General features: G+C 36.0%; 1 protein-coding gene across 5 annotated transcripts in view; it reads right to left on the minus strand.

Annotated features, from left to right (window-relative positions):
• Positions 1-26813, minus strand: part of LOC115243563 (syntaxin-1A) — a 72642-nt gene that overhangs the window by 31268 nt on the left and 14561 nt on the right. For all 5 annotated transcript variants that reach the window (XM_029820679.1, XM_029820681.1, XM_029820682.1 and 2 more), the window contains exon 3: positions 22248-22347. In XM_029820679.1, coding sequence (XP_029676539.1) covers positions 22248-22347 — 100 coding nt within the window. The remainder of the gene's footprint in view (positions 1-22247; positions 22348-26813) is intronic.

A 26813-nucleotide genomic window follows, 5' to 3' on the forward strand; every position in this document is an offset into this window, starting at 1 on the left:
TATATATATATATATAAGAATATTTAAAACGATATATATAATTATCTGAATTATACAATATATATATTTTTTGCAGATTTTTTGTAAATTTAGGCTTTTTATAAAATGTCGCTTTATACAAAAATTTGACGCTTTTTAGAAAAATTAGACTTTTTTTTATAAAATCTGTAAATTAATTTTACAAAAATCTCTATGCACGCACATATACGTACACAAAATAAAAATCCAGAAATCATTACGCACATGCTAGTTTTATGAATGTTATTCCAGCATTATAAGTTCAAAAGGTAGACGAGATGCGTCTTTCTGTCGAACGGATATTTGATTTACGTCGAAAGTTCAACAACGCAAATTCGTCGACTGAAATTCAATCGTTTCTCCACGCTCGTCAACTGCTTGCCGCCCGAATGCAACGTGGCTCGATCGAACGGAAACGCTCCCGATGCGATGGATGGTATCGCGAAAGCACGCTGAAGAAGTAAAAGCGAGGTGAGTCGTGGGACACGGACAAGAACAAATCGGATTATCGCGGCGAGCGACGAATAATTTCCAGCCTCCGCATTGTGCGCGACAAGCGAACGAGATTGATGAACACGATATTTTGAAAAAAACAATCCAAATCCGAAAATTGAAATTCTCGCGAGCGATAAAAACTACGCTATTATTTAAGTCTGAATATTGGTTTTGAAGACAATTATGATGATTACAATAAATCGCAAACATTCAATTTTATCACAGATTGATTTACCTGTACAAGTACGATACAAGTACGATGAAGAAGTCGATATTATACATATTTACTTTATATTTATTTAAAGGTCCCGTGTATTCGTACCTTTTGTAATTATATCGGAAAAACGATGGACGATAACTTCTGTTATCGAGAGCTGCGATAATCAGCGAGGTAAACAAAATTGTCACCCGCACTTTCATGTCGCGTCGGTTGGTCATGGTGCAAAAGCTTGTCGCAAAAGATAAATCGTCCACGTGCGCGGAAACTTTCCGCCAGTTGCCCGAAGATCCGACCTAGATTCTGCCAGATCTGCAATATTAATGACGCAATGGCGGCAACGGTCGACTATCCAGCTAATTTCACCCCCGTAATCATTCGCGAACTGGAGATTACCATTAAAAGTTGGAGAGAGATAGCGGAGATAGTAGACATTATAACGATTAATCACTCGATACGCAAAGAAAATGTAAAATAATATAATAATAATAATAATATGTATAATATACAATAATCGTCAGAAGAGGGGGGAATATTAATATAATAAATATTAATATTATATATAAATATAAATATTAATATTATTATAAACATTATAAATATTTATTATAAATATTAATATTATATTAATATAATAACGATACATATAATAAAATATACAATAACAATCATCAAGGAAGGGGAAAATAAGAGATCGATTATTTTGCAATGTTCAACTCTTTAAACATAAGAACTGCTTTCGGAATAATCCTTAAAAAAGTACAAACAACTCTGCGCACATACGAATGATTTAAAGTACTTGGTAAAGTTCGATGCGATTTTTCGAACGGAAATAGCTCGCTTCGGGATGTGATGGTTGTTCCCGCTTGTGCGGAATATTTCAACAAAATCCCAGGGGCAAACGCGCTGTGTCGCCATCCATGGTCGATCCTTCTCCTGTACCATGACCCACTTAATCCGCCCCAGATCAGCTTCCGCTGTGCCTCCAATCCCCGTCACATTCCATCGACTACCCTATATTATGTGGTTTACCGCCCCCGTCCACCTTATTAAACTCGGTAGGGAGAGACGCGCCTTAAATATAATAAAGGCCAGCGTATTAAAGAAGCGAAGAAAAAGGAAAGAGAGTGAAAAATTCTCTCCCGATACGCGGTTTGTGGCGATTATAAAGCGTCGTCCCCGTCGTATATTTTTCAATGTTTACAGAAAGACGACATTTTAATAAAACACTTAACGATGCAAAGACAGCATTTAATCGATCAAATTAATTATTAATCTCCCGAATCTCAATTTATTTTGTAAAAAGACACTGTGTGTGAAAAACAAAATGTTATACCGATATACAAGAATGGTCAACAACCTGAGTTTCACGACAATTTAATTTTTACAAACCATAGCCTTTGCCACAAGTCGATCACTCGTTATTGCCAAGAGACTGCGAGAGACAAAAATAAAAATCTTCGAAACAGCTCTCTTTTGTTCTCTAATTTATTCATTCGTTTAATAAAAATACGCGAAGAATTCTCTCCAATTAATTTTGAACAATATAAATTTGTACGCATTCAACATATATATATAATCTTTTAGTATTATTGGCTTCGATTATTTTATTTTGCGTCAAATCTTCAATTGTCAACAGAAATAAATTCAACGTTCATTTCGGAATATCGTCTCGTTTTACGACAAGCTCTCGTCCAACCGAGATTTCCTTCAAATGTGATAACTGCATCGTCTGTCGACAGATTCGCATATCATTGGATGGTTACGATCGTTATACCGTTAACGGAAACTATGCTCTATAACGAAGCTGTATTGTTGCATGCGCCTGTTGCGCTCGAAAATGCAATCGGAATACGGTAAACGGGGTAGCGGGGTAGTTGCATCGCCAAAGCGCGTTTATAATATCGCTAGTTATATAGCATATGTAATATAATCAAGCCTTGTCTAACAATGTGGCATTGTCGTACATCGGCGAGCAACAAGCGTATCGTGCGGTAAGTCGCCGCCATTATTCGCGCGATACAATATAATTTCTCTGGTTCGTCCAAGGAACGGGATTACACGAGTCACGTGCCGGATTGCGGAAGCAAGCGGTGACAATAGTACTGCGCGAGACAACGGCGGGTAATAGAAGATTCGAAGCACGAGAGGAGAAGGAAGGTTCGCGAGCGCGCGAATTAATTCCGTTCGCCAGAAAGGATTTATTCCGGACCGCGGCGAGCGAAGTGATCCTCCCTCGAGAATTTTTCCCCGTTTAAACTGCAAAATACGTCTGAACGGGTTATCTCATTTGTTTCTCGCAACAAAACAATCGTCGTATATTGTCGCACGCGATCGCAAGATCGCGGTTTTGAATGCATTGTGGTCGGCAATCAATGGTGAAGAGAACAAAACCGCGCGTACGTCCAGCTTTAATCAATAAAGTGTCGTGATTAACAGGAAATTGACGTCCATTCATATTTACGTGTGAAACAAATAAAAACGATAGTTTATTAGTCATCGGATACACATGGATACTGGCGCAAAGGACGATAACAATCTCTATCTCGTCAAGTTTAACGTGAAACAGCGATAACGAGTCATTGAATAAAAAAGAAATTTATATTGATAAAAATCGTCACAGAAAAATTGAATTAATTTAATGTAATACTAATAATAATAAGAGTCATGTGAGTAAAGATGCATAAAAATCAAATTTGATGTGCACGAATTCGCGCATTATTATTTTAGAGATAATATTAGAGATAATATTTATAGAAAATTCCAGAAAAAAAAGAATCATAGTAAAATGCAGTTAACTTTTGCATTAAATATTTTCACGAATATTTTTCTTCTTCCATATTTTTTTTTAATGCAAACGAAACGAGTAAAATATGGCTTCGCCCAACGACACATGCATCATAAGGATACGACGTTTCCCTTCGGCTCCTTTAAGCGAGGATTATTTGAATGCACTCCGAACACAGAGAGATGACATTCCGCGACGGTGAATTCCTAAAAATCGATTCACGATTTACTCTCTTCTCTCGTTCCGAGAATTACATTTTCCAGCCTAATAATTCCCCGCTTCGATAATAAAAGAGATCCTGAATGATAGAGATTCCGCGCGCATCCGAATTAATCCCAGTGGCTGCGTGGGCCGATCGTCTAAATAGGAATGACGCGGTGTAAGGGGACGGAGTGTAAGGAACGTATATACGTTATACATTAGAGCGTCAATAATTGAACCGAGTTTCCCCGAGGATGTCGAACGTAAGCGCATATTAGCTGCCGGTCATGCCCCTCTCTCTTTCTCCTTCTTCTCTGCCTACTGTCGTTTCTCCTCTTTCATTTTCCTCGATATCCAGCATCAATTTCTGACTTCATGGCTCGAAATCTCGTCCTACTCTCCCTCGAGAGCGAGCCTTCGTTTTCTTAGAGACCCTCCCTTTCTGCCGGCGGCGAATTTCAATCCCGCAGGATCAGTGGACGGAGGGTGTGCCGTCGTTCTATCTACCGACCTAAATAAAGCACAGTCTTGTACTTGAAGGAGGGAAGGAAAAGGGGTGATGTCGTTCGATTTCTCGAATCAGCCAATCTTTACAGCGAGGAGACTACTTACTCATCGTCGAGAAATGTGTCAAGTTGGAGGCGATATGCCTTTCTTGAGAAAATGCAGAGAGGAAGAGAAACTATAGGAGAAGCTTTCCGTAAAAACAATCAAAGGCGCAAATATGAGAATAAAAATCGATATAAGGTAGTCGTAATAAAAATACGATTTTCTTAAACTACTCATATATCAGTGCTTGTTAAAGGAAATGTGATAAAAATAAAGTTGAATTTTCAATTTAATATGAAAAGAGCTTTGAATATACGCGTAAAAAGAAACAAAGAGATCCGCGATAAGATACAAATTATAATCATTTTGATGGCAATGTATATTTTCATTTTATGCGAGAGTGTAAATCGCATTTTGATACGATCGGTGCTAAAACACATAGATCGCTGACACAAAGGCTTTCACGTTCTTTGTAAGCACAGTGGCAAAAAGAGAGATGTAAATCTTCTCCTAATTGTCGAATATAGGTGAAGAGGATTCGCTCTCGAGAGAGAAAGAGAGAGAGAGAACGAAGGGAGAAAGGAAATCGGTTGAAAGCCGGAGAAGTTTGCGACCCGCTCTCACGACTGACCCGTCCCCCTTTTGTCGACTATCACGACCGACGAAGCCCTTTATGCTTTATGCTTACGCGACGGGATTACTCGGGAAAAGTGACCGAGGCAGTATAGATAACGGACATAGAGAGGCGGACCTCTCTCGCGGATTCTCTCCCCCGGAGTTTTACCCTCTGGGAAAAAATAAATAAAGAGAGAAAGGGGCAGAAACGCGCGCGCGAGAGCCCCTCTCTTGTCGTGGATCATCCTTCCGCTCCTATTTGCCGACACACGATTTTCCGTTGCGAGAGCGAAAAACTCATGCGCTCTTCTGCACATTGACTGTTGGAGAGATATTCCACTTTGAACCCCTAAGTATGGAAAATGCGCAAAGCTCGTAGAAAGAATGCGAAGTTGGGATGCTGGTGGACCATTGTCATTGAAAAGATACTTTTCTGGGATTTAGTTTCGATTTAAATAATATATCTAAGTTTGAGAACTAACTGATAAACATTTTCAAAACTATTAATATATTTGTGTATAATAATATCAATACATTGATATTTGAATCCGTTAATATTAGCATTTGATATAACATATGAAATGTAATCAATATAATTACAATCTTGTTTACTAATTCACGATGATAATTTTAGAATCGGAAGGATAATACGCTAAAAGTTCCCTCCATTTGCAATCATTTATATCTCAAAAATTATTAAAAAATATCTCGATATTTTAATTTCAGAGAAATCGATCTTATATTGATTAATTCGTTGATCAATATAGAGATAAATTTTTCTTAAATTATAATATCGAGAAATATTATTATTATTATTAAATATTATTAGATTAAAATAATTTCTAGAACGCAACTTAAATACCTTTTATTGTAACTGTACTCATCTGCAAGCAATTGTGCTATGCTCATTATGCTCATAAACAATTCTGATTTCAAATTGTATCTCGGATCCTCGAGAAAAGCTTGCTCTAGCATAAATAGATGTATCTATGAGCGAGAAGAGACAAACTCGAAATGCACAGAAGGCTGTGCGCGGAGGCATTAAGTTCACTCCGAGAATGGCACACACAGAGGGAAAGCTCCTTGAAATAAGAGACGAGACGACCGCTCGCCCACTTCGAGAACGGGATCGATAGTGCGACAGAGAGAATTTCACCGACTGGTCTGACCGAAGCTCGCGAAGCAAGCGCAACCCCAAGGAGGCAGTCACCCTGTGTGTCGATCCTACGTAAGAATGCTACATAAGGTCGCGAAACTTGATACCACTCACAATCTTTGACTTACTATCGCAAAAAACAGTCATACGATCGGCCAACCTATTTTATTGGCTAATATGCCAACGAAACGACTTCGTGTCTCGAGTGGAGTTCTAACGGATTTCGACGAAAGAATAAAGATAAATATAAAAAAATATTTGAAAGATATTCTGAAAATCAACGAATCTTCCACTTTACTGGTAAATTAAATATTTTAGATGCATTTAAAAGGTATCCCTCATTGAAAAAAAAAATATATATGTATGTAATCGACATTAGAAAATGACAGGTATTATTTGAATTAATTCGCATATTTAAATAGTATATAAAAGATTTTGATTAAAAGATTAAAAGAGAGAAAGAAAGAAAGAGAGAGAGATTCTTTTCCCTAATTTTAAATCATTATCAAATTTTTATACATGCAAAATTAAACAAATTTACATGTAGATTCGAATTTTAAAAAATTTGTACACTTTTAAATACACGATTCTAGTTATTGTCTGCGATGAATAGAACTTCAACGATTTGGCTAATTTAGTGATTTATTGTGCTATTTTCTATACACAGAGTGGATTTATTCAGCGAATCCACCCGTGTTCGTTAAAAATATAAACAGATTTGTAACTGTAATATGTTCAAAATAAATGCATCTTTAAATGTATATTTGTGTTTAAAATAATTGGTTATAGCTGCGCATTTGTCCTTTTTTGAGAGGGAAAGGGAGAGCGAGAAACAAATAGAGATTATCAAAGCGAGGGGAGAATAATAAATCTCGAATGCGGGGACGAGAGAATATTTTCTCGCGATGTAATTCGTTTTTACAATCGAGCTACAGCGGACTGACTGATAGCTTAACCAGCCACCCCTTCAGTCATTTCAGTCAAGGTCGTCACCCACGCGATTTAATACATATCGCGTACAATCTATAATCTGCAACCGCTATCTCCGGTATCGCGCGTGATAACACCTACGTTAACCGCAAGGACCGTCTGGTATGCGACCTTTTGACGTCTAGCCGAAAATTTTGAGATTTCGATTGAAACTGGAAGACATAAGATTGAAATCTCAATACATCGATCTTCGTCATAAAGAAAAACACGTGCACACAAAAACTATATTCATTATTTTATACAATATACATATTTTCTAACATATTATTTTTAGCAATTGTTTTTAAATTGGAATATCATTAATCGAGAAAAAAAAATCGAGATCATTTGTATAGAACACATCGAAATAGAATTAATAATAGAAATTATTATGAAAATATGTTTTAGAGATGAAAATTGAAGTAAGTACATAGAATCTTTCATGATTCTATTACAATAAAAAAAAATTTATTTAAAGCATTGTTTTATATTTTCTGTTATTAATAATTTTATTACTATTTATTTGTGTAGATTAATTAGAAAATAAGAAACTCTGTACATAGTAATATAATTGGTGATAAATATTAAATACTTTCATCTCGATCACAGAGTGTTCTAAAAGAAGCATACGTCAGATTCGATATCGAATCAGCAATTTTAGTTAATTCACAATTTTCCATCTATTTTCCGTCCGATTATTTACGCAAGTAATTCGAGGCAGATTAAATGGAAACCGGACCATCTCGTTCCTCATTATGACAAGGTAACAGCCCACGCTCATTCCAAATTCATTGATGATATCCGATCGCTCGATAATGCTCCGTTATTTTTTGCACGCTCGTGATTAGAATAAACCGGAAGACATTCAATGTAGAGTTTACGTGCCCGACTTTCTGAATGGACGACCTCCGACCTTCCACTTCTCTCTTTCTCTCTTTCTCCATTTCTCTCTCTTTCTCTTCCCGGGCGCTTCCCTCGATTATTTCCCAGGAGTTTCCGGAGCTGGTATCGGCGACGAGGTCGACGAGGAGTGGATACATAGGTAAGGCTTAATTGGAGGAGCCGGCTCGTAGGACGAGGACATCGAATCAGCAACAGTTGGCTGGCAGCTAATTCAACCTAATGCGACTTGCTCGACCGAGAGAGACCGGCCTCTCGAAATCCCCTAGTTCCTCTCCCTCTTTTTTTTTTTTGTTTGTCGAATGAACAAATTCGTACAACGCAGCGGAAAAAAGCATGGAGGGTCGCTCGTGGCAACAAGTGTCAAGGCCAAGGAATAAATTGGGGTATCAAAAGTGATGGTTCACGCTACTCCCTAGCGTTTAAAAAGTGAGAGATAAAATCAGTTACAATTGCAAATTGTAGAATTAAAATTTTGTTAAATACTTAATTATTAATATTTCTCTTAAACTTGTAATTAAAAAATTACTATTTTATTCTTAAAGTTTAATTCGTGGAAAAAAAGCATTTGTGAGTTTTAATAAAAATTTACGATTAAACTTGTAAACGGCATACGTAAGAAACTCCTGTATATATCAACAGTTCTTTTCCCTATAGCTCCAGGGGATGGAGTCTGTAAACGGACATCAGTCGTTGATTTTTGCGCGGCGCTTCTTTTTATATTCTTTTCTGAAAATTGCATTTGAGAGAAGTGCAAACGATGCTGTTTTGTCATCTCCATGCTGAGAGACGGAGGCAAAGTCGAGAAACACAATTTCTCGCCTTCGGAAAGCCGATGATCAATGTCTTTTCTTTTTCCCATGCAACTACAATGGGTTATCTTCTCTCGGAAAGACGGAAGAAAATTCGCTGGCGTACCGGTCTAAGAATAGGCAGACGAATAATAAAATCTAGATGGATTTATCGACAAGAGTCAGAATTCGTAAGATACAAAGTGATACTTTTACCAACGTATAAATGTATTTTGCATGAGTACCGAGAGTGTATCAATCTTTCTTTCTATTAAACAGGAACAGGAGAATGTAAAATACATGCGGAAAGCCAATCTTTTGAAAGGTTGTGCATAAAAGAAATCTATACACGTATCTAATAATGATTTTTTTTGTTTGTAAAAGGCTGATGTACATTATTATAAAACTCATAAATAAACAAAAAATATTAAAAACCATGTTTTGTAAAAGAAATATTAAATTATAAATATAATTCACAAAATCTTTATATAATGAAACATCTCCCCCTGATATAAGATATCAAATATTATCACTGGCAAGCACGCTCACAAAATTAATTCTAATTCTTTGTTGGACAAAATTATATCAAAATAGAATAATAAAAAGACATTACACAATTATTTAATATATATAGCGAATATATAGTGAAATAAATATCTCTGCCTGTAGTACGTAATTACACACTGTTTGGGCACACTTGTGTTTGTTAGCCTGATTTCCGCGAAGTTTCCAAGTTGTTTTTGAAGTTCGCTATCAAATACACTCAGCAACCATTCCAACTCCAAGTAACAAAAACAGCAACTTCAAATTGCGTTCTTTGATTTTATAAAGAAAATCGATTTTCCGCACATTTGGCAGATCAATTCTTTAAAACAGGCGAATTCGCGAAACAAAATATAAATATATTCCAGTTCGTTTTAGTTATTCTGTTTTGTTAATCTCTTTCATAATCTGCGGTGCTTTTATAAATCTGCTTCTTCAATTGCAAAAATACTATTTTCCTCTCTCGAAATTTCGATAAATTATTTTGCGTTCAAAAAATGTAAAATTTACAACCGATCCGCGCGGATCAATTCGCCATACGAGTTTGTAATTCGGTCAGCACACGCATTAGTAAATCATGCGTAGCTTGATGAACTCTTCCCCGCCTCCCCCTCCTCAGATATTTACAGAGGACTCCTCCATTCAATTTCGTAATATCACACTTTCCACCCTTTCTGCACATGCTTCCGTACACCCACGCATCCGCCTACGCAGATGCGACTAAACTTCTCGTTCGTTTTGATTCTCGCAGACATCTTCCCTGAGTGTTCTTTTTTCTTTCGCTCCCATGACATTTTCCTTAGTAAATATATATTGTAGCGGGTAATCTCTCTCCTCTCTTTGGAGATCAATTAAAATTTATAGACTAAATTTCCCCATTTTCGTAAAACTAAATCACAATTGAATCAGAACTGATTTTGATTTTAAAGTCTGACATTTTTTTGTATTCTCTATCCGGATTTAAGAGAGAATCAAAATTTTATAAAATATATTTTTCCCGTTTCACGGAACTGTGTGAATTGGAATTAAATCGTATATAATCTTATTATTAGTCTAAAATCCAATTCAAAAGATACATTGTCATTCACATGTTATTCAAACATGTCATTCTTCTCAACATTTAACAGTATGCAAAATTTCGAAAAACTATAATCCGGAATTAATATGTTGTAAAAAAATATTTATCCTAAAATCAAATTTATATCTCTTTTAGTATTTAGTTATCCATAATCAATGAATAATGTCATGCCTAAATTTTTTTTAGATTGTGATATCAAATAATACATAGACGAGGCATATCAAACGATAATCTTCCATCTTTTTATTGATTATTATTGAAAGAGATTAAATTTAATTAAATGTTCCTAATTACCGTTCGACATTTCAAAGGATTAATGTTAACATTCCGAATGCTTTGCGCGTGAGTGCATAAGCGCAGACACGATTGATTATTTAAACGCCACGAAATAAACGCTAATGCATCGAAATATGCAAAGAATAAGTAGAATTTTTTTTCGATCAATATCCTCTCCCCTCCTCCACAAGCTATATATATTATCAGTTAAATAGCGAGAACGATCAATACCGATTCGATGTGCGAATCGACTATTATCGCAGATATCAACGGTGACGATACGTCGGAACGAGCAAAATGGTAAAACATTTCCCGTCTATCGATGGTGTTATATAACGTCGCGAGACCAACGAAGCCGAGATTGTGCCATTTCTATCGAGACAGCTCGACATTTTTCGTTCATATCTTTTCTGTCGTATTGACGATCAACTCGAAGGAAAGAAAAAGAGACGGCGAACGATATCAAAACGGCTTTAAATTCACGATCTAACCTTCTTAAGTTGACTGACAAATTGACATTTTCGGAAAAAATCATCGAACCAAGCATGCTGGTATATACATATATCTCGACAAAAATTGGGGGAGTAAATTAATTAAATATATTTTGTAATGTATATACTTAATAAGAAAAGAAAAAATTTCAGCTTATCCTAATATATCCTAGAATGTTATCAGCGATCATAAACAAAGAGAGAGAGAGAGGGAGAGAGAGAGAGAGAAATTGATAAAAAATATATTTAATAAAAAATATAACAGAATAAATCGTTTTTTTCTTCCCTTTTAATAATAATTAACCATTAACTCTCTTTTAGTAATTAAATTCCTCTGGATCTAATTTTCAGCGTATTAATGGCCGTGAAAATTTTATTGGATTATCTAGTTTTAGATAGTTCGTGCGGATTTTTGGATAATATTTAAAGATGATATCTTTATATATATATTTTTTTTTTCCGGTTATACATGCGTCGTATTCAACACCCTTGTGTCACTAAAAGATTTTTTTTATCCTTCTAGAACTTGTTAGATTTATTAAATCTGAGAACTGCTGAATGTATTGTAATTTTTTATGTCATCAAATAATACAGAATTTTTGTTGAGAAAATTTTTCGTAAAGACAAAAATGAGCGAAAATCCGAAAGTGTAATATTTGATAAACACAACAAACGAACAAAACATAACAATTTTTGCCAAATGCTCAAAAAGAAACACAAAGTCTTGTATTGTGTCAAGGAAACATTTCTTATTAGCTAATTCTAGTCTTTTATCCAGAATTGCAACATTCAATTCTTCTAGCTGCGAGCAATATTTATCGATTGAATTTATCAACTGCTTATTTGATTAGTAGCTTGTAATTTTTTTTTCAATTTTATTAAACGTCGAACATAATTCTCTTCGAGTGAACTAGCTTGAGGAGTAATTCTCTTCACTTATCTTCTTTACTGTACATTATTGTAAAGAATTTATCTTTTATTATCAGTTACCATTGGTTTCAAAGAAAGATGTAATATGTTTTCTTCCGAAATATAATTATCAAAATAATCAAGCATGAAAATTGATTATGTATAAAAATTTTCATTTTGTCCAATTATTGCGATCAAACTTTCATTTCTAAAATAAGAAAAACCAAGTCCGTCTATGTCACCGATAAAAACTAAAATTTTTTTATAAATAAATCCCCACAAGGAACAATACAAAAACGTTTTTTCTATTTGAAAACGCCGTTATTCGCCAATAGCTCGAAATCAACGTGTGACATCTTCCTCTCGAGTGTTTTTACGAGGTCGTTTAGATTATTCTTAACGCGAGCGTACCTCCTGTAAGACCGCGATAACCGCCAAAAGAACGACTCTATCGCGAATGAACACCCTAGTCGATCCGAAGAAATTTTTTTTTTTTTTTTCAGGCGAGAGACGATCGGAGAGATGTGCCTGCACGACTATGACGACACTACGTAATCCCACGAGACCCTCTCCGTTTATATTTTCATCCATCTATCCGAAATTGCAGCCGCGCGTGAGATTGAGAGAGCTATACTGTTTTCTCATCTCTCAAAACCACGGCGTTTGCAATTCAGTTTGAAATTTGCGCCGACTGATCGATCTCGTTCCTACAAAATTATATCAATGATTTTACTGTTTATTGGACATATGGATCGCTTTCATTAAAAAAGATCAATATTCGGCATGTAGATAATAATAATTTCATGTATTAAGCAATATATCTATTTGCTGAGAGAGAATTCCTTTTATTACTTTTTGCTACAGATTATATTTCATAAAACAGAATAAAAATTTAAAATAAAAATTATCAATCATATCAAATTTAAGATAAAAATTATCCTAAATTGAACGTGAAAGAAAAGTCGACAATTTTAGACGCATAACATCATATTCACAAGATGGATCTTATAAGATGATGAACTTGTCCAACATGATCGAGCCCAACTTTATTTTAATCATATAAGTAAGATGTGTAAATTGATCAACCACGATGAAAATTAGATTGCACGCGCGTCAGAGGGATTGAATATCACACTCGATATTTTTTCGACGACACGAGAGAGAGACTATTTTTAGCCTCCTGGTCTTCCCACGCTCGTGTCGCATAGGACCGCAAAACACATATCGATAACAGGCATTTCAATTATTATACGCTCGACGATGATATGAGCAGCGCCGGCAGCCCTTGCATATGTTCCACCCAACATTGTGCCCAAGTTGGAGCCTCACTCCAACGAGGAGGACGACCTAATTGTGCGCGAAGGTAAACTTCGTTCACGTCGCACGCAAATTAGCTCGAGCTGCCAGTCGCTCGTTACAACCTTGGCTGAATTCCGCGGAACGAACGCGACGGTTATTGTTACGTTGCAAATGCGCGTCTGCAGGTGTACACATTTGCGCGAGAGACATTCTCATTTGCATACCGAGTTACATTTCTCGGTAGAAACCAGCGTCGTGGCTAAATTAATAAACTTGGTTAACAAAAAATTCCAGTAATCGCGGCGCCGCATTTATAAAACTGTAATGTTATAACGGTAGAGATGCAAAAAAAAAAAGAAAGAATTAAAAACAAAGTATATGTGCAAGATATTGTTTTGCAGCTCATGGCATTAATTAATGAAAAAAATTCTCTTTTATCATTTCTTTTTCTTCGGTATGTCGTGCTATCCTTTGAAAGTATCTCGATTCTTTTTCTCCGTTTTCGTGAGACTCAAATAAGGCAATTACATCTTGTAGATAATTCGATCTCGTTTCTGTCAATGGTCGAGAGATGATCAGTTCCGGTCGGTGTAGCGGATGCCAATGGCAAAAGTCAATTTCTTGTCGGGGATAGTGGTAAAAAAAGAAGTCGATCAATCAGATCTCCGTAACTATCTCGAAACGCTAATCAGACATCACGAGCGGAAATCGATACGCTGGATATCAAAAGCATAGAAAACAAAAAGGAGAAAGAGAGAGCGCGTCTTGCGTTTATAGAAATGACTCAAAAAGAGAAATATATTTCCTTATTTTTCGCGACATGGAACATATTTTACCGTTTTATGACCACATATTATGGGATCAGCAAAATGCTTTTGCCGAGGAATGCGCTTTTGCTTTATGGCGTGTTCGATTTCGGACGTATCGATTTGCTCGTTATTGTGACAGCCGTTGACAAATCTATCTCGCGTTTTTCTCCTGCGATTTTTACCGCACAAATTTTCAAAAAGCTGCGAAATCGATCGCAAATCCGTTACGTATTGCATCTGTCAAATTTTATATAAGCTATCTCACATGTCTACAAGAAATTCTTTTCTTCGACAGATCCATTTCTTCGACCAATCTTTTTTAATAAAAATATGAATAAATGCATCAATATATATATATATATATATATATATAGTTTTACAATAAAATTACCAACAATTGTATGTGTAAGTGGGTATATATCCTAGTATTATTAAACTACACAAAAGATAAACACACGTCACAAAAGTTCATGCTTGATGTAATTTTAAGTAAACTTTGTAAATTAACAGAATTTGTATTTACATATAAATTTAATCTCGGATGTTAATCGAAAGCTAAGAGACACACGTGTTCCATTAAAATTTCGCGAAAAGAAAAGTCATTAAATCTGTCGTAGAAATTTTAATCCAAGATAAATAATTTTATCACCTCGATTACTTTCACATACCAACGCACGAGATACAACAATGAACATTATTTACCTAAGATTAAAGCACGATGAAGGGGAACCGGTTTTGGAGGCAATGTCGTAACTCTCTCTTTCCTAAAGGGGTTAAAGATTAATTACGTCGCCAGCACCTTACTCTTCGGAGCGACAGTTTGTCGATGTATAAAAGCCTAACTACGGAACCCCTCAAAAGTTTTCGATCGAAGCGGGGAATTTCAGGGGAGAATTTCCGTTCGTCTCGGCATGCGAGCGACATTCGCTGGAAAATGAAATTCTCCCGTCGCGCAAAATGTCGACGCGACGCATTTGTGCGCGGCATATGGAGCTCTCATGTAAAATGTCTGATAAAAAAATTACAATGTCGCTCCGTGTCACACGTTAAAACGATTCTTTTGTCGGCGCGCCCCGTACTTCAACCCTATGGCAAACTTCGTTTCCTCCATATGCGAGAGAAGCTCGAGCACCCTTGCCGGGAAATATAATAAGCTGCCTTTGAATATGCATATGCCTGCGAATAGCTGTTTCCTAAGGCGAAAAGAAAATACCTGCCGCATTTTCTAAGAATATAATTTGTGCAACGAAAAAATGTCGCGTGATCAATTACACTTTTTCGGCGATTGTACGTATCGACACATTTTTTCACATTTAAAAATTAGAAAGAAGAATTTAAAAATTAGAAGAAATTACTCTTCGGAATTTAAACACTTACGAGTTGTAACGCTATGCAATGCAGTTATTTAAATTTTCAATTTATTTTCTTTCTCTTAAATTCACGCACGAAGCGCACACGTAGTGCAATGGAAAAAACATAAATTGTTCCCTTCTAATTGATCGCGACACAACTCACCGTGAATTCCAATTCTGTCTTTTCGATATGCCCGCCTTTCACTTCGATTGTAACACGTCGCGCCGGTAAAACGTAAACGGAAAATTTACATTCCCGAATAAAAATGCAGACACGACCAACATTTGCCGCGATATGTCGTGAAAATAAAAAACGGACGAAATGTACATTGCAGTTTCTCATAGTAGTATTTCATACGTGTCCTGCATGCGTTCAAAAGTTTCTGAAAATTTATTTGTCCAAAAATTGATATAAATATGCACTCATACTACCGAAATTCTAATATTTACACGTCACACGTTTCGAGATAATTTTCGGCGAGAAAAAGAATTCTTCCTCTCTATGCATATTTATTATTCAATAATTCTGTATAATTGTATATATGTAACTATAAAAAAATAAACTTTATCATTTCATAAATTATATCATAACCGATATCTTTTATATCGAATGCTGAAAAGCAATTTATTGATTATTTGTAAATCAAAAAAACATACTCTAATATATTAAATATATAAATTTTATATTCTAACCGTTACTATATCGCAGATTGATAAATACGTGGAAGAAATTGCATCATATCGTGAAGCGTCTCATTTTGCAATACTTTAGAAGAGAAATTCCCGTCAAATAGATTTAACGTTTTTTACAAGTGGGCGAATCCCCCGTGAATTCCTCCACGTACGTAACATGTTGGAATAGCGTGCAATTTTCTCGTACACAAGATTAAACCGAGTCCTCCAGGAGGTCGTGCCAGGATCAACCCGGTGGCGTCGAGCATGAATTATCCGTCTGAGCTTGACACGGCAATTTGTCGTATGCGATATAACTGTCGCGCCTGGATCTGCCATGTTGACAGACAGCGAGGTGTAATGGTGTCATATCAGCACAAATGTTCGACGCAAGATGATAGCCATTCCGTTCCAAATGTTCCAAACGTATCGATGTTAAAATCCATTTCTAGCCAAATATACGTGTATATTGGATATTCAGTTTCTATGTCAAACGTTCATGTTGTTTCATGTCAATGTTCGTGAAATTCGTCTTGTTTCGTACTCTAGGAATATATTTAAATATATGATAATAAAGGAACATATTTGAGATGTACGTATATATCAAAAGACAAAATTCTCTCTGACATATTACTATATCAATTTTGTGATACATTATATTATTTTTTTATATGTAAATGACAGCAGGGAGAATTACTGTTGTAATATATTCGCAAGATACGTTTTCAATATTTGTTTAGTAATTGAAAGGCATATATACACGTATAATTATATATTACAGAGTATGTAATAATGGCTAAAAAAATATAAAATATAACGATATTCTGATACAAACATTTTTAATATGACATTCTAATCAGATGTTAAAGTATCTTGTTTCGTTCTCTAGCAATTCGATTTTTCAATAAAGTAAATTGGAGAATGAGAGTACTCTGGAAAAGGCTTGTAAAGGGATATACAACAGTCACTAAGCCCTGCTATCCATCAACGTCAACCTGTTGCAGGTTACGTTAACCCTAGCCGACTAAACCTATTTTACTCCGAAGAAAATCCATTGGCTGATTTAATCGGTTTAGTGTAATGTCAAACAGAAGATGAGGATTAAACGAGCGCATCTGGCGATACATGTGCGATAAGAAACGGAGATTTCGTTCGCTCCATTTATCGCGAGAAAAAAAAACTCACAATATATAAAAAAAAAAAAATCTTTTTCTTTTTAAATTATACATTATACTCAGTAACGCTATTCGGAATAAATGCGTTAACGTATTAAATTTTTGTTTAGCACGGTGTAATTGACACGGTGTATTTACGGTCTCTATCGACGAGTACGTACAAACTCAGGGAAATCATGTTACATGAACCGGACGATAGTTTGGCGAGGGCACGTTCACAATCGGCCCTCGTGTCAAGAATCGTTCCGTCTAAATGAATCTCGACGTAAAGGTCCGTTTTTTCGCGCGGTTGCTGCCGGCTTAGAAACGCTCTCATCCGTTGCCGCTGATACACAGCAGCTGGCAGTTACGAGATAGGATCGATGAGCGGCGTCGAGGTAACTCGAGTGCCTCTCCATCGCACTGACTTTTCAGGCTATTTTTAGCGCAGGACTATTCTCGTAATATATTATTTAGCAGCGTCGGCAGGTGGTGCGCGTCTATGCCGATGCTGTAACATCAGCACACACGGAGCGTACATCGTTCGATGGCGCGTGTCCGAGATTTACTTTTTATTTCTTTTTCTCTCTTATTTTTATTTACATAATCGTGCAACTTCGTCGAAACGAACGCAGTCGGGACGATGACTCCTTAGGAATGCACGTCGTGAGAAAGAGTCGGTTAATTATGCGCCGGAAACGGGGCTGTGCGAGACGATGATTGCTCGGGAACGATTTAATCTCTTTACATCGCAGGTATATTTTGAACTTTTTATTCTCACAAACGTAACATGATTATTTCACGCGAGAATTATATGAAAATTTGCGCTTCTCGCACACTATTTGAATAATTTCTTGCTTACTTTTTACAAAAGTTGCAATAATTACCAGCAGTTGTTTTTTCCACCTAAATGGCCCATGAATAATAAAACCGTTTAATTGGAGCTTTTATTGGAGAGAAATATGTAATAATATTCGCTAAAATATATACAAAAGTTTTGCTACAAATATAAATAATTGCGTGTGGCATGTAATATCGATATGATTGTCGTAGAAAGAGGAATAATAAATATTGCAAACGCATGTCTCCCGAGGTTAATCAACGAACTGGATGGCGAAATTAGGAGAGACGCGGGCTACTAATCAAAATCATCGTTTGCCGGAAGCGCACAATGCGCGTAATGCGATATTTAACGAATATTATCATTAGCATTGCGGAAATATGGACGCGGCGGCGATTCGAACGCGCGAATAATTTCGTGCAAATTATAGAGGAGTTCCGGTAACGACGACCATTGCGTTTCGCGGCCCCGAGCGCGTAAGTGACGTGGGAAAGATCGATTATCGAACCATCCGCCGTAACAAATGCGTAACACCGATTCCACAGGGTCGTCATTATCGTTTGTAATCCGCGCGCGCGCTCTCTCGCCTCTATCCTCTTTCCTCTAACGAGGCATTCGACACAGTTTTCAAAACCGTTTAACCCGTTTCTCTATCGGATCGTCGCGAACGATGACAATATCGACGTGCACGAGGCTCGATTATCTTCATCTCGTTCACGTATCGACCGCGCTACGAACAGTTTCGTGTATTTCTCGACGAGCGATTTTCGCTAACAGAGTTGAAAAATTCTCGCAACAGCGTTGAAGGAAATAATTTAATTCGTAAAAAACAGCTGTGCGATATTTTAAAGAAAAAACGTTTTTTACATATCATTTTTGTGTTAATAATAAAATTATAATCTCCTGTTATTATGATGTATTTTTGTTTTTCGCTCACGCTTAAATTTTTATTTATAATTTTATATATTTTATATATTTATATTTGTATCGAGTAGAAAAAAAGAGACGTGCAATAGATACCTCTTTACTTTGGAGTACGCGATCTAAATAGAGATAAAAAAAGAAATAAAAACTGCATAAAAATAAAAACTAAGCTTAGAGTCTTCGGAGAGAAAGAGACTCGATTTCCAGTTACCATAAGATCTCTCCCATCGTCTCGCGAAATAATCCTATTCATTTGCGCTATAAAAAAAAAAGTCTTCGTAGCAATCTGCGCGAAAGCCACTATTATAAACAAATTGACACATTTCTGTGCGTAATTGTGTGTATCGGGAGTAGAGCTGCAAATTGGATTTCGATGTTTATCCGATGATACACGCGTTTTATCTACGCGTTCTCATTTCCCAGCCGCAATTTCATTTAAGCTCCGACTAAGTTACGTTGCGAAAAGTTGCAATAAACGTAAGTGTCTGGAGACACATACATGTTTATACGTGTAATACACACGGAGGGAGAGAAACTTCTTTGACGTATCTCTCTTTCTAGGGCTTAGCTGCCTCGCCGTCAAAACTTCTCAGGCAAGCAAAAGAGCGAAGCTGAAAAGAGACCGAGCAAAATGGATAGCTATGGAAATACGCGCGTGTCCTACTATTACGACAATAAACCGATACGACGTATACATAGACGTATTACGTTGACGGAGTAAGATTACGCGCAGTACATACATATAATAATTGAAACCAGGCTGAATCACCGCGAAATTTTGATGCGCAAAGTCGTGATATTAATAGTAATTAACAGCCATTGCTCTCGAATGAGATATTACTTAATCCTCCTCGGTTGCGACAGGTTAATCTACTTGCTCGAAATTATGGACAAGCTAGATAGAAACGCATTGCATTTCCGCCGTTTGTCCGGATTTTCATATAAATTAGCGCGCAAAATAATTCTCCTTCTCTCTTTCTGTGACGTGTGTTCTGATATTAATATTTTTTTTGTAGCTTAATATCAAAACTTTGCAATTACAAATGAGTTATATTCTGTGTTATGATCTCTATATTGTTATATGTACATATATGACAAAATAAATTATTATATCTACCAATATTTAAATCTTAAAAAAATGAGTATAGCTTTAATCGATCGTTTCTTAAAATATTACCAGATTTTGTAATAATGTACACATTATCAATGATAGCTAAATATCCGGGAAATTAACACATAGATTTTTAAAGTAAAGTCTCCATCTACATCCATGAATTATCGGTTACACATAAATCGAAATGGTTGCAAAATTAAATTCTTATAAATTTGCAATTTATATAGATTTTTTCTTTTTCTCAGAAAGTGCTCCAGAATCTAATTACGTTAGAAGACGTAAAGGACATCTTCGTAATCTTTCCTAGGAAGACATCCTGGAAAGCGAAGTTCGCGGGAGTACTATTAACGATTAATCCGCGGCAAATCCGTTGGCATTCGATTCATATCAACAAAGAGTTAGAAGCCGCAGCGTGCGAGGGGATGAAGGTGTAAGAAATGACAATCCAACCCCAGCCGGCTGGCAGCTACAATGGCAATCAGGGCAAGGACGATTATCACCGGTGTATATCCCTCTCTTGCTCTCTCTCTCTCTCTCTCTCTTTCTCTCTGCCGTACCTCTCGTGTCTGCCACCCACCCGCTTACCCTCTCGCGAGCTACCCTGGCCATGCTAAACCACTCCTCCCCCTTTTACCCTCTACTCTCCGCCAGCCACTTTTCAAACTTAACCGATCCCCTGCATTGCATTTCCCGCTTCCCGCTATTGAATTCGACGGTGGCTCATCGGAATATCGAGACTCGATTATCATCGGCGTGAAACTGCCGATACGTCGGATTCTTCGAATGATTTATCTCGCAATGAGTAATTATACGCAGAGAGTAATTATAAACGGAACATCCTTCGGTGAAATTATTTCGCCAAAATCTTTTCAACGTCTGTTAACAAGTTTTTATCAATCTTTCTCATCGAATCAATCCTTACCACATTCGCGCTAAAGTTTATATATAAGAATCGTTATTTAATTCATTTCTCGAGTTGCGGTTAAATTAATCGTGCTAAATTGTATCAGATAAAATTGTTTTTAATTATATATCAGAAATTTCTAAATCCTACAATATACACATTTGAAATTCGATAAATCTTGAATTTCTCAACAGTGTTCGAAATGCAACGATATATTTGGAGCTCGAACGATTCCGTCGCAAGTCATTCCGTGCTCCAATAATAAAATGTCATTCTGGAATATCGGATTTCGGAGCAATGTGTGTTCGGTGAATGGTTTTTGGCAAGTAACGCATGCGTTTGCGGGCGAATGAAATATTCAAGGGACCCGACGTCCGGATGAGCGGGATGTAAGTATTCCAGCGAGGAACGAGGGCAACCAACCGACGTGAAAGCGCGCCGGTGTCGAGTAAATCGACCCCGGGAAAGACGGATAAGTTCCTGAATTATGTACAGTGAGCAAATTTGAATTTGACTCCCAGCAAGCCTCCGACGGAGAAGTTTCGCGAAGGATCAACGGTTAACCTGGAAACGAAGTGTTGATTCATCTCGGATGACCGACCCAAACATTTTCTTCGCTTCTAACGATCGATATCTCCGAGAGAGTGAATATATATATATATATGTCGCTATTATATCGCAATCAATCGCTCTCGGTGAGTTCTGTTACACGGCACCCTTAATCGGGTTTAATAACATCCGTAGTTCTAAGGCTGGCCAATCACAGTCATTCCATTCTTCAGAGGAATAGCTGTGATTGGCCAGTTTCACAACTACGGATGTTATTAAACCCGATTAAGGGTGCCGTGTAACAGAACTCACCGAGAGCGATTGATTGCGATATAATAGCGACAAGATAATCGAGGTAAATAATCACGTAAAGTAAACAGAGGCGTTATTATTAATGTATACGACGCGCTAATATTTGAACAAGCTGGTTGTCGTTCGATTTAATCCTCAAATCGGCCGTTGAATACCAACGATAAATTTCCGGAAAAGATCATTTTCACGCTGAACGCGATCTCGCTTTTTATCCTCGGGACGCAACCGAGCTCGTTGATAGTATTCGCGAGAATGTTGGTAGTATGCACGTGTTTGGACAAGAAGTAGGATAAGTAATACAAGATGATAAATTAAACTCACTTTCGTCGGTCTGCGGCGCGGAGAGAATGGCGCTGTGCTTTTTCTTCACATCTTCCACATTCGTCTGGATCCTATCTATCATTTCGCGGATCTCCTCCACCTGCGGAAAAACATACACGTCAGAGTCAGCATTTGACTTAAACTTTGTCAAATTTATTCATGTTTTGAAAATACGAAATATTTTGTCGCAAGATCTCACAAACCGTTTATTTTAGAAGAGTTATTTCGAATATTTTGAAAGAACGATCCAAATTTAAAATTTATTTTATTTTGACATTTACATCTTTCAAAAATAGTTCACACTATTTTCTACATAAAATGGAATGATTTAAGACTTATTTTTAATATAAGAATTCTTATATGTGGTTAATATTATTTATGTATTTAATATTATTTAATATGTATTGCAATATTTTTAATTAAATTAGATTTAATTAATTATTCATGGATCCTAATATATCTTTGTCATTATAGTACATATAGCATATAATAAAGAAATAAGAAATATTAAAAGATTATCATACTGAGCGAAATCATCGAGATGTTTTATCAAATTGATAGTATCAAAATGAATTTCATATTTAATAGAAAAAACACGCTCGTTAAAAGAATAATAAGAAAAAAAGCGCTCGATTGCATTGTTGATAAAAGTAGCTAATTTAAGTCGAGGTCGACATACATGTTATGCCGGACACACTCTACTTAAGTAGTATAGCCGTAATTGTGGTCAGAGCGAATAGTGCTCGCCGTAAGTGATGCAAACCGCGCTTGGTCAGACGATCGTACATAGTTTCTCAGAAAATCGCATATAGTTGCTCTCTTGCAAGTCTACACGTGTTTTAAATTTAAATAAAAGGGAGAGAGATATTAAAATTTATATAAAAGTTTATGAATATATGTACCTTTAAACAATTTTGATTTAAATAATAATGTCTTTTAATCGGAATAAATAAAAATAAATGAAAATATAAAATATTGTAATAAAAGTATATATCAAGTTTCGTACATAATTATTTCAATATTGATTAAATTTTTCTGTTTACTTATATATGCTACAATAAAATATAAAACGACTTTATAACAAATTACGCACATATTAATTTATTGATATAGATACTTTATTCGCATATAATTTTGTTTATTTTATTTAATAATTTATTAGATTTAATGCGCGCGTGCGCGTCGCATAGATAAAACACTGTAGGAAATTCGTTTCAACAAAATTTACGGATTATTTCCTAACTGCGAAAAGCTTTCCGCTCTCTGTCAGCTTTAAGAGGTATTTTTAGCAAGACGCCACAGTGGCGATAAATTCCAAAAGCTCTCGTTCGCGTATACATCTCAGACGCGGTCTCATTAGAGGGACAAAAGAGAATGGCAAATAATATCTGGTGAATGTAGGACGATAAGATTCAATCCTGGACTATGCATTGATGTTGCAAGTACACAATGTCGTAAATTCGGAAGAAATCCCGTTCCATCGATTCGCAAGCTGAAAAAGGATACGTAATTTTCCTCATCTCATTCGCTCTCTTGCACCGACCTTTCCGACTTGATGTGATTCCGTCTGACTCATCGGGATCCCCCCATCGTTTCATCGCACGAAACGACGTCGGACGCTAGCCGTGACGACGATGGCGACAGCGATGGCAATTTGGAATTTTGCCGGCGAAATTCGCTGAGAGGGAAAGATATCTCGAGAGAGATAACCAACCATCTCAAAAAACGACTTGGTCCGTAAACGTTAACTGCCCCGCTCAAGTTCCATCTGACTTTAATCCCCTTAACAGCGAAAGCGCACGATGACGAGAGATAATTTAGGAAATGACGTAATTTTAACGTTAATTCAATTGTAGGGGCTTGAGAAGATTCTCAATTATGGAATCATGGATATGGTTTACAGGGCGTATCAATTAAACACACGTATGTATCACCATATTTCTTCGCGGCTATTGTAAAATGAAAATAACATCGATGAATATATGAGACTAAATATCCGATAAAGATATTTATTTCGCAAACAGATTTTAATTTAACAAAGAGAGATGTCCTGGAGCAGTTTCCGCATAGCGTAAAAGAATCGGTTTTCATCAAAGGATAACGATAACGCGATAGATGATCAATACGGAGGAAAGTACAGACCGTTAAGAGCTTTTGCATTGTGTAACTATACTCTCTCTCTCTCTTTCTCTCTATCGACAAAGTGTACATTGTTCGAAGCGTATAAACGAGTCTCATTAGCACCATCCTGTGCATCACTCGCGGCGACGCATCCTCGCTAAACGCTCTCCGTTCTCGTCTCGCTCCGCTGTTGTAACGTAGTCTCTCGTAGTCTCTCCTCCCGTTACTTCCCCTCTTAACTGCGACTGCATAGTGCATAGACTGCAACGTGTTTACATACGAGGTACACGAACGCGCGCCTTACGAGGACAGCGGCCTAATGGCTGCTACGGCGACACACATTTTGGCATCATCCCCAAAACACGAGCGATACATCGTGCGCAGCATGTCTATGTATCGATTTCGCGTTAACCTTCTCATTTCATTGTCAGACCGGCGTTTTTTTTTTTTTCATCTAAATATTTCTCGGATATTGCTCTTATGAAAGAATTTCGAGACAGAAGAGAATTAAAATATACTTTTACAAAATGTTGTAATATTATATTTGTTAGTAAATTATGTATTATTATTTTTTATATATATTACTAATAAATTATTATAACACCAATAATATTAATGCATTATTATTTATTATTTATTGCATTACTGTTATAGTAGAGGAATATTATTTTCATATTAAATAAAATTTTTAAATACATTTGATTATTACTTCACTTAACAATTTGTATTATACACATTTAGTTTTTATAAGTACAAATAAAACAGTAGAGGCTTTAAAAATATAAAACTGTTTATTACAAAAAAATCAAAAAGATTAAAAATTTGAAAAACGGACATTAACAAATATCGGAAATTTGGAATCAGTAACGCAAAATTATGATATTGATACGCAAAATGAATACGAAATTATTCAGCATTTCAAACACGTAGTTCCCCTATGTTTTCAGATTCGAATTTCCGGGCGTATGCCCCCTTACGGTCGAAAATAACAGCGAAAAAGGTATTTATCTCTCTCCGGGCTCTGTCTAGAGAAGATTCCGGAAGTTCGTTTCGCGACCCGTCCCTATGCGTAAGTTTCGCCTCGAAACTTGGAAGACGCTCGCAAAGTTCGCGAAAACGGAAGGGGATATTAACGCTCGCAAAGATGACGAGAATATAAGCTTGCACGCGATTACACGCGCGAAGAAATTTTGTATCGACAAAATTATAACTTCGTGTTTCGCTCCTTTTATCCGCATGAGTCGGTACTACAAGGATCTTAAGCCGATTTCACTAATAAAGCTGATAATATGTAGCAGAAATTCAAATTTAGTCACGCATATAAATAATTACGGAGGCGCACGCGCGATATTTTACTTTTGAAAGAGACGTCAGTTCAGTGATTATAATTTATATTGATTTTTTTAGCGCGCTTGATGTATTTTGATTAACAGGCTACCATAGCATTTACGATACAAATGTTGACGCATGAAAATTGTAAATATTTTTTATTAAAAACTTCATCAAAAAAATATTTTATTAAAATACTTTCTACTACTGGCATTTTATACATACTTTTTATTTTGCGTTTGAAACGATAAAGTTTAGCAATTATAAAAAAAGACCTTTTCGCACACCTACGGACTTTTTTCGAGAAAATACAACTTATTAATTAAATTATATTAAAGATAAATATTTAATATCATATAACATGTCAAATAAAAAATATTGATACAAAATTTGTGAAGGAATTAAACCTGAAAGCTGATATGTGTGTATGTATGTGTGTATAAAGAGAAGAATAATAATTACGTGTTATAAGCACACCGAGAGTTATTAATAAATATTACTTTCATCTTCATATATTGCTCTTGTTAGCGAAATGTTTCAAACTTCTCTTCATCGAGATGATATAATACATAATAAAATTTTCATAATAGCCTCAAGCATGCAAAATTGCATTTTGGGATTCATTTTTTATCCCGAAACGAAAAACAAATATTGCAGAAAAAAATAATGATATAAAAATAGAATAATAATATAATATACAGGGTGAGTTTTTTAACTTGAAACTGTAAAATATCTCGGAAAGTAAGCTTTGTCGAAAAAGATGTTTCAAACAAAAGTTGTAGGGTTCGGAGGGGGCCACATGATAAAAATATGGATTTGACATTGAGTGACCTTTTCAAGGTGAGATCAATGTGATCGACGTTTTCTTAAATGGAACCCCCCATTTTTTATTGCATGTTCTTATAGCTTACGTCGAGAGCTTTCCAAAACACTATAATAAAGTATTTTTTCATTAAGTACTTTTTGAGTTATTTTATATCTTAATCTAACATATTTTGATATAAAAAATAAAATATCTCGTAAAATATTCAGTTTTTGATAATCTTACCGTAATACTTTTATGTACAGAATAATGAGACAAATCAATTAGTGTAAAGAAAAAAACAAATAATTGTT

Source organism: Formica exsecta, unplaced genomic scaffold (assembly GCF_003651465.1).
Source record: "Formica exsecta isolate Colony F162 unplaced genomic scaffold, ASM365146v1 scaffold72, whole genome shotgun sequence".
NCBI lineage: Eukaryota > Metazoa > Arthropoda > Insecta > Hymenoptera > Formicidae > Formica > Formica exsecta.